Source organism: Anomaloglossus baeobatrachus, chromosome 12, assembly GCF_048569485.1.
Source record: "Anomaloglossus baeobatrachus isolate aAnoBae1 chromosome 12, aAnoBae1.hap1, whole genome shotgun sequence".
Lineage (NCBI taxonomy): Eukaryota > Metazoa > Chordata > Amphibia > Anura > Aromobatidae > Anomaloglossus > Anomaloglossus baeobatrachus.
In genome coordinates this window covers 114,470,701-114,483,617 of record NC_134364.1, presented here as the reverse complement: position 1 = coordinate 114,483,617, position 12,917 = coordinate 114,470,701, and the positions used below count along the sequence as shown (strand labels likewise).

The following is a 12,917-nucleotide window of genomic DNA, read 5'->3' as shown; positions in this document are numbered from 1 at the left end:
TGGTGGAGTGTGATGGCATGAGATGTCACGGTGTCTGGTGATGTTGCAGTGACAGGTAATATTACAATGCTGTGTAAAGATGTCGCAGTGACAGGTAATATTACAATGCTGTGTAAAGATGTCGCAGTGACAGGTAATATTACAATGCTGTGTAAAGATGTCGCAGTGACAGGTAATATTACAATGCTGTGTAAAGATGTCGCAGTGACAGGTAATATTACAATGCTGTGTAAAGATGTCGCAGTGACAGGTAATATTACAATGCTGTGTGGAGATGTCGCAGTGACAGGTAATATTACAATGCTGTGTAAAGATGTCGCAGTGACAGGTAATATTACAATGCTGTGTGGAGATGTCACAGTGACAGGTAATATTACAATGCTGTGTAAAGATGTCGCAGTGACAGGTAATATTACAATGCTGTGTAAAGATGTCGCAGTGACAGGTAATATTACAATGCTGTGTAAAGATGTCGCAGTGACAGGTAATATTACAATGCTGTGTAAAGATGTCGCAGTGACCGGTAATATTACAATGCTGTGTAAAGATGTCGCAGTGACAGGTAATATTACAATGCTGTGTAAAGATGTCGCAGTGACAGGTAATATTACAATGCTGTGTAAAGATGTCGCAGTGACAGGTAATATTACAATGCTGTGTAAAGATGTCGCAGTGACAGGTAATATTACAATGCTGTGTGGAGATGTCGCAGTGACAGGTAATATTACAATGCTGTGTAAAGATGTCGCAGTGACAGGTAATATTACAATGCTGTGTAAAGATGTCGCAGTGACAGGTAATATTACAATGCTGTGTAAAGATGTCGCAGTGACAGGTAATATTACAATGCTGTGTAAAGATGTCGCAGTGACAGGTAATATTACAATGCTGTGTAAAGATGTCGCAGTGACAGGTAATATTACAATGCTGTGTAAAGATGTCGCAGTGACAGGTAATATTACAATGCTGTGTAAAGATGTCGCAGTGACAGGTAATATTACAATGCTGTGTGGAGATGTCGCAGTGACAGGTAATATTACAATGCTGTGTAAAGATGTCGCAGTGACAGGTAATATTACAATGCTGTGTAAAGATGTCGCAGTGACAGGTAATATTACAATGCTGTGTAAAGATGTCGCAGTGACAGGTAATATTACAATGCTGTGTAAAGATGTCGCAGTGACAGGTAATATTACAATGCTGTGTAAAGATGTCGCAGTGACAGGTAATATTACAATGCTGTGTAAAGATGTCGCAGTGACCGGTAATATTACAATGCTGTGTAAAGATGTCGCAGTGACCGGTAATATTACAATGCTGTGTAAAGATGTCGCAGTGACAGGTAATATTACAATGCTGTGTAAAGATGTCGCAGTGACAGGTAATATTACAATGCTGTGTAAAGATGTCGCAGTGACAGGTAATATTACAATGCTGTGTAAAGATGTCGCAGTGACAGGTAATATTACAATGCTGTGTAAAGATGTCGCAGTGACAGGTAATATTACAATGCTGTGTAAAGATGTCGCAGTGACAGGTAATATTACAATGCTGTGTAAAGATGTCGCAGTGACAGGTAATATTACAATGCTGTGTAAAGATGTCGCAGTGACAGGTAATATTACAATGCTGTGTAAAGATGTCGCAGTGACAGGTAATATTACAATGCTGTGTAAAGATGTCGCAGTGACAGGTAATATTACAATGCTGTGTAAAGATGTCGCAGTGACAGGTAATATTACAATGCTGTGTAAAGATGTCGCAGTGACAGGTAATATTACAATGCTGTGTAAAGATGTCGCAGTGACAGGTAATATTACAATGCTGTGTAAAGATGTCGCAGTGACAGGTAATATTACAATGCTGTGTAAAGATGTCGCAGTGACAGGTAATATTACAATGCTGTGTAAAGATGTCGCAGTGACAGGTAATATTACAATGCTGTGTAAAGATGTCGCAGTGACAGGTAATATTACAATGCTGTGTAAAGATGTCGCAGTGACAGGTAATATTACAATGCTGTGTAAAGGTGTCGCAGTGACAGGTAATATTACAATGCTGTGTAAAGGTGTCGCAGTGACAGGTAATATTACAATGCTGTGTAAAGATGTCGCAGTGACAGGTAATATTACAATGCTGTGTAAAGATGTCGCAGTGACAGGTAATATTACAATGCTGTGTAAAGATGTCGCAGTGACAGGTAATATTACAATGCTGTGTAAAGATGTCGCAGTGACAGGTAATATTACAATGCTGTGTGGAGATGTCACAGTGACAGGTAATATTACAATGCTGTGTAAAGATGTCGCAGTGACAGGTAATATTACAATGCTGTGTAAAGATGTCGCAGTGACAGGTAATATTACAATGCTGTGTAAAGATGTCGCAGTGACAGGTAATATTACAATGCTGTGTGGAGATGTCGCAGTGACAGGTAATATTACAATGCTGTGTGGAGATGTCGCAGTGACAGGTAATATTACAATGCTGTGTAAAGATGTCACAGTGACAGGTAATATTACAATGCTGTGTGGAGATGTCGCAGTGACAGGTAATATTACAATGCTGTGTAAAGATGTCGCAGTGACAGGTAATATTACAATGCTGTGTAAAGATGTCGCAGTGACAGGTAATATTACAATGCTGTGTAAAGATGTCGCAGTGACAGGTAATATTACAATGCTGTGTAAAGGTGTCGCAGTGACAGGTAATATTACAATGCTGTGTAAAGGTGTCGCAGTGACAGGTAATATTACAATGCTGTGTAAAGATGTCGCAGTGACAGGTAATATTACAATGCTGTGTAAAGATGTCGCAGTGACAGGTAATATTACAATGCTGTGTAAAGATGTCGCAGTGACAGGTAATATTACAATGCTGTGTAAAGATGTCGCAGTGACAGGTAATATTACAATGCTGTGTGGAGATGTCACAGTGACAGGTAATATTACAATGCTGTGTAAAGATGTCGCAGTGACAGGTAATATTACAATGCTGTGTAAAGATGTCGCAGTGACAGGTAATATTACAATGCTGTGTAAAGATGTCGCAGTGACAGGTAATATTACAATGCTGTGTGGAGATGTCGCAGTGACAGGTAATATTACAATGCTGTGTGGAGATGTCGCAGTGACAGGTAATATTACAATGCTGTGTAAAGATGTCACAGTGACAGGTAATATTACAATGCTGTGTAAAGATGTCGCAGTGACAGGTAATATTACAATGCTGTGTAAAGATGTCGCAGTGACAGGTAATATTACAATGCTGTGTAAAGATGTCGCAGTGACAGGTAATATTACAATGCTGTGTAAAGATGTCGCAGTGACAGGTAATATTACAATGCTGTGTGGAGATGTCACAGTGACAGGTAATATTACAATGCTGTGTAAAGATGTCGCAGTGACAGGTAATATTACAATGCTGTGTAAAGATGTCGCAGTGACAGGTAATATTACAATGCTGTGTAAAGATGTCGCAGTGACAGGTAATATTACAATGCTGTGTGGAGATGTCGCAGTGACAGGTAATATTACAATGCTGTGTAAAGATGTCGCAGTGACAGGTAATATTACAATGCTGTGTGGAGATGTCGCAGTGACAGGTAATATTACAATGCTGTGTAAAGATGTCACAGTGACAGGTAATATTACAATGCTGTGTAAAGATGTCGCAGTGACAGGTAATATTACAATGCTGTGTGAAGATGTCGCAGTGACAGGTAATATTACAATGCTGTGTAAAGATGTCGCAGTGACAGGTAATATTACAATGCTGTGTAAAGATGTCGCAGTGACAGGTAATATTACAATGCTGTGTAAAGATGTCACAGTGACAGGTAATATTACAATGCTGTGTAAAGATGTCGCAGTGACAGGTAATATTACAATGCTGTGTAAAGATGTCGCAGTGACAGGTAATATTACAATGCTGTGTAAAGATGTCGCAGTGACAGGTAATATTACAATGCTGTGTAAAGATGTCGCAGTGACAGGTAATATTACAATGCTGTGTAAAGATGTCGCAGTGACAGGTAATATTACAATGCTGTGTGGAGATGTCGCAGTGACAGGTAATATTACAATGCTGTGTAAAGATGTCGCAGTGACAGGTAATATTACAATGCTGTGTAAAGATGTCGCAGTGACAGGTAATATTACAATGCTGTGTAAAGATGTCGCAGTGACAGGTAATATTACAATGCTGTGTAAAGATGTCGCAGTGACAGGTAATATTACAATGCTGTGTAAAGATGTCGCAGTGACAGGTAATATTACAATGCTGTGTAAAGATGTCGCAGTGACAGGTAATATTACAATGCTGTGTAAAGATGTCGCAGTGACAGGTAATATTACAATGCTGTGTAAAGATGTCGCAGTGACAGGTAATATTACAATGCTGTGTAAAGATGTCGCAGTGACAGGTAATATTACAATGCTGTGTGGAGATGTCGCAGTGACAGGTAATATTACAATGCTGTGTAAAGATGTCGCAGTGACAGGTAATATTACAATGCTGTGTAAAGATGTCGCAGTGACAGGTAATATTACAATGCTGTGTAAAGATGTCGCAGTGACAGGTAATATTACAATGCTGTGTAAAGATGTCGCAGTGACAGGTAATATTACAATGCTGTGTAAAGATGTCGCAGTGACAGGTAATATTACAATGCTGTGTAAAGATGTCGCAGTGACAGGTAATATTACAATGCTGTGTAAAGATGTCGCAGTGACAGGTAATATTACAATGCTGTGTAAAGATGTCGCAGTGACAGGTAATATTACAATGCTGTGTGGAGATGTCGCAGTGACAGGTAATATTACAATGCTGTGTAAAGATGTCGCAGTGACAGGTAATATTACAATGCTGTGTAAAGATGTCGCAGTGACAGGTAATATTACAATGCTGTGTAAAGATGTCGCAGTGACAGGTAATATTACAATGCTGTGTAAAGATGTCGCAGTGACAGGTAATATTACAATGCTGTGTAAAGATGTCGCAGTGACAGGTAATATTACAATGCTGTGTAAAGGTGTCGCAGTGACAGGTAATATTACAATGCTGTGTGGAGATGTCGCAGTGACAGGTAATATTACAATGCTGTGTGAAGATGTCGCAGTGACAGGTAATATTACAATGCTGTGTGGAGATGTCGCAGTGACAGGTAATATTACAATGCTGTGTGGAGATGTCGCAGTGACAGGTAATATTACAATGCTGTGTAAAGATGTCGCAGTGACAGGTAATATTACAATGCTGTGTAAAGATGTCGCAGTGACAGGTAATATTACAATGCTGTGTAAAGATGTCGCAGTGACAGGTAATATTACAATGCTGTGTGGAGATGACAGTAAAACACTGATGGTGTCTGGAGCTGTCTCACCTGCCCCTTGGAGAAGGGCGCCCCGATGACGGCGGTGGAGTGCGGCCGGCTCCCGGGCAGGCTCCGGTGCAGCAGGCTGAGGATGCCGGTGCGCAGCGCCATGGTCGGTTGCGGAGTCTCTGCTGCTCTTTGTTGCTGATGATCCAGCACAATGTGTTGACAGCGGGATTTCATAGGCTACTCCAGAGCACTCCGGGCTCCGCCCACTCTGTGACGTCAGCGTGGCTGTTCCATTCCACCAATGCGGGGGGCGCGATGCGGAGGTGTGTGGGACACTGCCCGCCATACGCCCCTCTGCGTAGTAGCATTTGTGTCTGCGGCCAGAACGAGCCGGTGGCGGCAGGTGATGCTGGAATGTGCTCGTCATCAGCTTCCTGCGCCATGTACGGGGGACCGATACCATGATTCACACCGAGCACTAATCCACTGCGGACAGTGACTCAGCCATCATCCTGCCCGTTACGCAATAGCCCATTCCCAACCAATCACAGAGCAGCTTTTATTTTACTAACCCAGATTAAGTCGTGAAAGTCGAGATCTGATTGGTTGCTGTGATTAATAGACATTATTTTTTTTTATAAATGAGACCCAATTAAAACTATTGCTAGTGGTAGCCAATCAGGACACAGCTCTGGGAAATGAAAGCTGCACTGCTATTGGTTGCTAGGGTCAACCAACAGCTGAGGCCTGATCAGAGCTATTGCCAATAGCAACCAATCACAGCTCAGTTGTCATTCTTTCAAACAGTTCTGGTAAATGAAAGCTGCACTGCGATTGGTTGCTAGGGTTAACCAACAGCTCTTCTATTAAATAAATAAATGAGGCCTAATCAGAGCTATTGCCCATAGCAACCAATCACAGCTCAGCTTTCATTCTTTCAAACTGTTCTGGTAAATGAAAGCTGCACTGTGATTGGTTGCTACATATAGTTGTTTGGTTTTTTTTGGAGGAGTCTGAAAAAAATCACTCAAAAACACTTGAAAGACACTTCACAACTTGCTGTTCAGGCTTCAGCTTTTCAAATGGAAGCCCCTCCATATCTAACAAAAGAAAAGATTAAGAAATAATGCCAGACGTATTTCCGAACGTTTTTGAGGCGTTTTCACTTCGTTTTTATATGCAGATAATTTTTTTTTTATTTTTTGGGGGCAGAAAATAAGCAGAACGTCTCCAAATCCTCCTCAAAACCACAAAAATGCCCCGAAACGTCAAAATTCTGCCCCATTTCTTCTCAGGAAAACTGCGAGGGGTCAAAGCCGTGCCCAGCAAGCCGTCTCAGCATTGTAGGGTCTATTCTTTTATAGCACTTTTTTTCGGGTGGATTTAGGAGAAGAATGAACCAAAAGAGACCTCTGCGTGAAAATATACCCGAAAAACCACTTGCTGCTCATAAGTTTAGACTTTTAAAGGGAACCTGTCAGGTGTAATATGCACCAGGACCACGAGCAGGTCTGTGTATATTGCTAATACCTGCCTGACCGTCCCTGTATACACTAGCATAGATAAAGGGGTCTATAGAAAAAAGTATTTTATATGCTAATAAGCGAGGGGACTAGTCACAAGTGAGTTATGTCCCCCGACTAGTCCGCCCACTTAACATGGCAGCACACCCACAGGGGTGTACTAACATGCTATTCAATGCAGCATCACCAGTGGTGCTGTGCGTACCTGTGTCTGCTGTGACCGCTCTTCAGAAGTCCCCAGCACTTCCAGTCATGCGCACTAGACCTCTCTGAAGCCAGAACACGGATACCCGCCTTCATACTGCGCATGATTAGAAGTGCCCGGGATTCAGCTCAGCATTCACCGCGGACACAGGTACACACATCACCACTGGTGACGCTGCATTGAATAGCATGTTAGTACACCCCTGTGGGCGTACTAACGTGATTAGAGGACGGACTAGTCAAGGGAATATAACACCCTTGGGACTAGTCCCCACGCTCATTAGTATAAGATAAAAGATCTTTAAGGGTACTTCTCACATAGCGAGATCGCTGCTGAGTCACGGTTTTTGTGACGCAGCAGTGACCTCATTAGCGATCTCGCTGTGTGTGACACTGAGCAGCGATCTGGCCCCTGCTGTGAGATCGCTGCTCGTTACACACACTGCTGGTTAATTTTTTGGACGTTGCTCTCTTGCTGTGAAGCACACATCGGTGTATTTGACAGCGAGAGAGCAACGATCTGAATGTGCAGGGAGCAGGGAGCCGGCTTCTGACAGCCTGCGGTAAGCTGTAACCAAGGTAAATATCGGGTAACCGAGCGAAGCCCTTTGCTTGGTTACCCGATATTTACCTTGCTTACTAGCATCCGCCGCTCTCAGGCTGTCAGTGCCAGCTTCCTGCTCACTGCACACGTAGCCAGACTACACATCGGGTAAATAAGCAAAGCGGTTTGCTTATTAACCCGACGTGTACTCTGGCTAGGAGTGCAAGGAGCCAGTGCTAAGCGGTGTGCGCTGGTAACCAAGGTAAATATCGGGTAACCAAGCGCTTGGTTACCCGATATTTACCTTAGTTACCAAGCGCAGCATCGCTTCCACGCGTCGCTGCTGGCTGGGGGCTGGTCGCTGGTGAGATCTGCCTGATTGACAGCTCACCAGTGACCATGTAGCGACGCACCAGCGATCCTGACCAGGTCAGATCGCTGGTGGGATCGCTGGAGCGTCGCTAAAAATCTCTTTATCTATGCTAGTGTATACAAGGACGGTTAAGCAGAGATTAGCAATATACACCCAGAACTGCTCGTGGTTCCCGGTGCAAACAGGACCTAACAGGTTCCCTTTAAGGTGCTTCAGGTCTTCAAAAGATGCCAAGTGTCGCTTCTGTTTCCCGCTCTGAAGACGATCAATAAATTGAGATACAAGAAAACAGCTAAAAAAAAAAATACTTGACGTAAACTACATAGCAAGTAAATAGCTAAAAAAATAAATAAATAAATAAAATAGCTGACGTAAACTAAATAGCAGATAAATAGCTAAAAAAAAAATAGCTGACGTAAACTAAATAGCAGATAAATAGCTAAAAAAAAAATAGCTGACGTAAACTAAATAGCAAGTAAATAACTAAAAAAAAAACATAACGTTAAAAAAAAAATGCTAGAAGAATATTCAAAATTGAGAAAATAAACCCACAAAAAAATAAAACATTCAGAAAAAAACAACAAAAGAAATGCTGAGAAAAGGAAAGTTTCCTAAAGTGTCTTCTGCTTGGAAAACGGTGGGAAAAAAAATGGAACGTGATCCGAGGTTTTTTTTTCAGTTAAACACTCGTAGAAGTACTGTAAAACAAAAAAATGTAGACAAAAAACGACAGAGTTTGCCAAAAAAAAGAGGCTTCAGCAAAAACACCACCTTTCAACTCGTGCGTCCTTTAGAGATATGTGACTGGTATACGGTTGTTTAAAAGACGTCTTGTGCACACACCTTTGGAGTTTTTTTGCTGACTGCTTGTGTATTGTACGTATATATATATATCACCTAATTAGTAAATTAAGTCTACCTGTGTGTAATGTATCCTCATTATAACTACAGCTGTTCTGTGAAGGCCTCAGAGGCTTGTTTGAGAACATTAGGGATCAAACATCAAACAGGCTCATGAAAGCCAAGGAACAGGAACACACCAGACAGGTCAGGGATCAAGAGAAGAGTAAAGCAGGGTTAGGATATATATATATATAAAAAAAAAAAACAACAATGTTTCATCCACTATCTGAAAATGGGAACAGTATGTTACAACTGCAAACCTACAAAGACATGGCTGTCCATCTAAACTCACATCCCAAGCAAGGAGAGTACTAATTAGAGAAGCAGCCAGGAGGCCCATGGTCACTCTGGAGGAGCCGCAGATCCACAGCTCAGGGGGGAGAATCTATCCTCAGGATGACCAGGATGATCAGTCGTATACTCAACAAATCTGGCCCTTATGGAAAAGTGACAAGAATAAAGCCATTTTTGAAAGCCATAATAACTTGTTCTTGCAAAAAGCCATGTAGTGGACACAGCAAGCAAATTTTAGAAGGTGCTCTGCTCAGATGAGACCCCTTTAGAACGTTTTGGGCTAAATGCGAAACCACTATATGTGGCGGAAAACTATCACTGCTCATCACCCTGAAAACACCATCCCCAGAGCCAAACATGGTGGTGGCAGCATCCTGCTTTGAGGGAGCTTTTCTTCAGCAGGGGCAGGGAAGCTGGTCAGAATTGATGGGAAGATAGAGCTAAATATAAGGCAATCCTCGAGGAAAACGTGTTAGAGGCTGCAAAAGATGGGACCTTCTGGCACGACAATGCTCCTAAACATTCTGATAGAACTACAATGGATGGTTTATATCAAATCATATTCAAGTGTGTGAATGGCAAGACCGAAATCCACTGAGAATCTGTGACAAGACTTCAAAATTGCTGTTCACAGACGTCCCCATCCAATCTCACTAAGCTAGAGCTGACGTGCGAAGAAGGGGCAAAAATGTCACCTCTGGATGTGCAAAGCTGCTAGAGATATCCCCCAAAAGACTTGTAGCAATAATTACAGTGAAAGGGGGTCCTACAAAGTATTGACTCAGGGGGTTGAATACAAATGCACGTATATATAGTATAGATATGTGCATGATCTGGTGGCTTGGTGATAAGGCTGTGGCTAAGGACAGACTGTTTTGCAATCAACGATGGTGTGCAGCTAACATATGTCTACCCGGGCGAGTAAGAGAAAACAGATTGTGCTGGGTCTGCAGCTGTCTTTTTTACTCCAACCCTCCCAGAACAGACGACGGTGCAGGTAAACAACATGATTCAAGCCTACAGATCAGCGGCCATAATTAGTAATCCTATTTAAAGTCTATTTGTATAACCATGACTGTGCGCTTCGGAGCGGTAAATAAGGATGTGTCTTACATCTCACAAGTGGAGACAGATTATACGGCCCCGTAAAAAAAGCCATCCTTCATTTTATACTGCAGATTGAGCTGACCTCTGATCAACCAGGATTCCAAGTAAAATACTAAATTTTTCCTGCTTATATACAGAGATGATCCAATAGAGCAAGGATATACAATGAATCTGCTATAGAATTGTTTTACCTTTCTCACTGCAATGTTAGAATGCGTAAATTGGGCTTTACACACACAGACATCGCTAGCGATGTTGCTGGTGAAAGCACCCACCCCCATCGGTTGTGCATCACGGGCAAATCGCTGCCCGTGGCGCACAACATCGCTCAGACCCATCACACTACTTACCTGCCTAGCGACGTCGCTGTGGTCGGCTAACCGCCTCCTTTCTAAGGGGGAGGGACGTTCGGCGTCACAGCGATGTCACTAAGCGGCCGCCCAATAGAAGCGGAGGGGCGGAGATGAGCGGGACGTAACATCCCGCCCACCTCCTTCCTTCCTCATTGGCGGCGGCTGCAGGTAAGGAGATGTTCATCATTCCTGCGGTGTCCCACGTAGCGATGTGTGCTGCCGCAGGAACGACAAACAACCTGCGTCCTGCAGCAGCAACAATAATCGGGAAAGGAACGACGCATCAACGATTAGGTAAGTAATTTTGATCATTAACAGTCGTTCCTGTGTTTCACACGCAACGACGTCGCTAACAAGGCTGGATGTGTGTCACGAATTCCGTGGCCCCAACGATATCTCGTTAGCGATGTCGTTGCGTGTAAAGCCCCCTTAAGTCTTATTGATTCCTCCTGAAGTAATAGGAGAAGCTAGCTACTTCTTCAGCAACTTTCTTCCTAAGGCTGCTTTCACACATCCGGTTTTTGCCATCAGGCACGATCCGGCGAATAAACTGATGCGACGGATCCAGCGAAAAAACGGATCAGTCGCATCAGTGTTTTCTATACATTCCGTTTTTTCATGGATCCGTTGTGATACTGAGCATGCTCAGATCAAAAAAACAGATCCGTCGTTGGATTCAATCATATGCCGGACGACGACGGATTCGGCGCCCATAGGCTTCCATTAGGCCAGTTTCACACAACAGTTTTTTGCCACCAGGCACAATCCGGCAAAAACATGAAAAAACGGATCTGACGTCCGTTGCCGCTGGATCCGTTTTTCCCCCATAGACTTTTATTAGCGCCAGATGGCCTTGCGTTCCATCCGGCTTTCGCCAGCAAAATTTGCTTGTCCGGCGGCCGGATGGAACGTTGAATGAAGCATTTTTTGTCTCCGGCGAAAAACCGTATCGCGCCATATGGCGTATTTTATAATGGAAGCCTATGGGCGCCAGATCCGTCATCATCTGTCATATGCCAGAATCCGGCGCCGGTTTCCGTTTTTTTTAAACTGAGCATGCTCAGTATCACAACGGATCCGTCAAAAAACGGAAGAAACAAATGGAAAAAATTGATGCAACGGATTTGTTTTTTCGACGGATCCATCACATCAGTTTTTTTGCCGGATTGTGCCTGATGGCAAAAAACTGATGTGTGAAAGCAACCTTATACAACATGCTGGACGGCGCCAGATCAGGCGTGGTCCGGATTTTGCCGCAGACAAAAAACGTTGCATGCTGCGTCCTTTCCGGCAGCTGGACAAAGAAATTTTGCCGGATCCGGCGGACGCCTCATGCAACGCAAGGACATCCGGCACTAATAGAAGTCAATGGGGAATAAAACGGATCTGGCGCCAGATCCATTTTATCTGCATTTTGCCAGATTGTGCCTAATGGCAAAAACCAGATGTGTGAAAGCAGCCTAAGTGACAGCATCTATGATAGGGACAGACCCCTTCACAGCTTTAGGGGCCATGAAAAGAGGGGTTTCCAGCCCTAAAAATATTGATTGGTAGAAGCTTTTCCCACTGCTGCCATTGGCTGTTTTCATGATTGGTGTGAGGGAATACCAGACGAATATTGACAACGGGGGGGCGGGAACCTTGTTTCTACGGAAGGGGAAACATGGTGACCTCTGGTAAAATAAAACCATGGGAAATAGTTAACCCTAACTCCATTCACATCACGGAAGAAATAATGGAATATTAAGGAGCAGTTTGTGCAGTCAAACGTAGCGACCTTCTGCAGCCGGACACCACAGGGTTGTCTGTCAACCATGACAGCTGTAATATGTGGGGAAGCAAGCATGAAGTCAGTGTTAATTTTCCCAACAGTGCCTCTACAGGGCAAATGAAGCATTACCATCAGGATATGATCCCAATGATTTGCTTACTGAGCTATCTGGAGTGCTGGACAGCTCCTTTCCAGCGTCAGTGACCAGTTTCTCCAAAGTCTACTAATTAAGTAGACTGTTCCAAGTCAATCCATCTATACCCTCTGCTCTTGAAAGTCCTGATTGACTCGCCCACCCCAGGGCTATGGGACACCCGGTGCCGGGCCGGACTAGTCCGGGGTTTGTCAGTGGTGGCTGGGCCCGACTCCGTGGCCCTGGTGGGGTCAATTAAGATGGCTTCAGTGGGGGTGATTGTTAAAGTTTATAATGTTCGTGACGCCACCTGTGGTTTGCGGCTATTAAGCTGTGTGAGGCCTCCGGGGTGATGGAATGGCAGCAATGGTGGTACTGCTCCCCACAGG

The 12,917-nt window shown here is 43.5% G+C and overlaps 1 protein-coding gene across 1 annotated transcript in view; it reads right to left on the bottom strand.

The window, feature by feature from the left end:
• The window catches only part of ARG2 (arginase 2), a 31,631-nt gene extending 26,060 nt beyond the window's left edge, over window positions 1-5,571 (bottom strand). The window contains exon 1 of the mRNA XM_075329829.1: window positions 5,384-5,571. Coding sequence (XP_075185944.1) covers window positions 5,384-5,557 — 174 coding nt within the window. The 5' untranslated portion in view covers window positions 5,558-5,571. The remainder of the gene's footprint in view (window positions 1-5,383) is intronic.
• Between the last annotated feature and the right edge of the window lie 7,346 nt (window positions 5,572-12,917).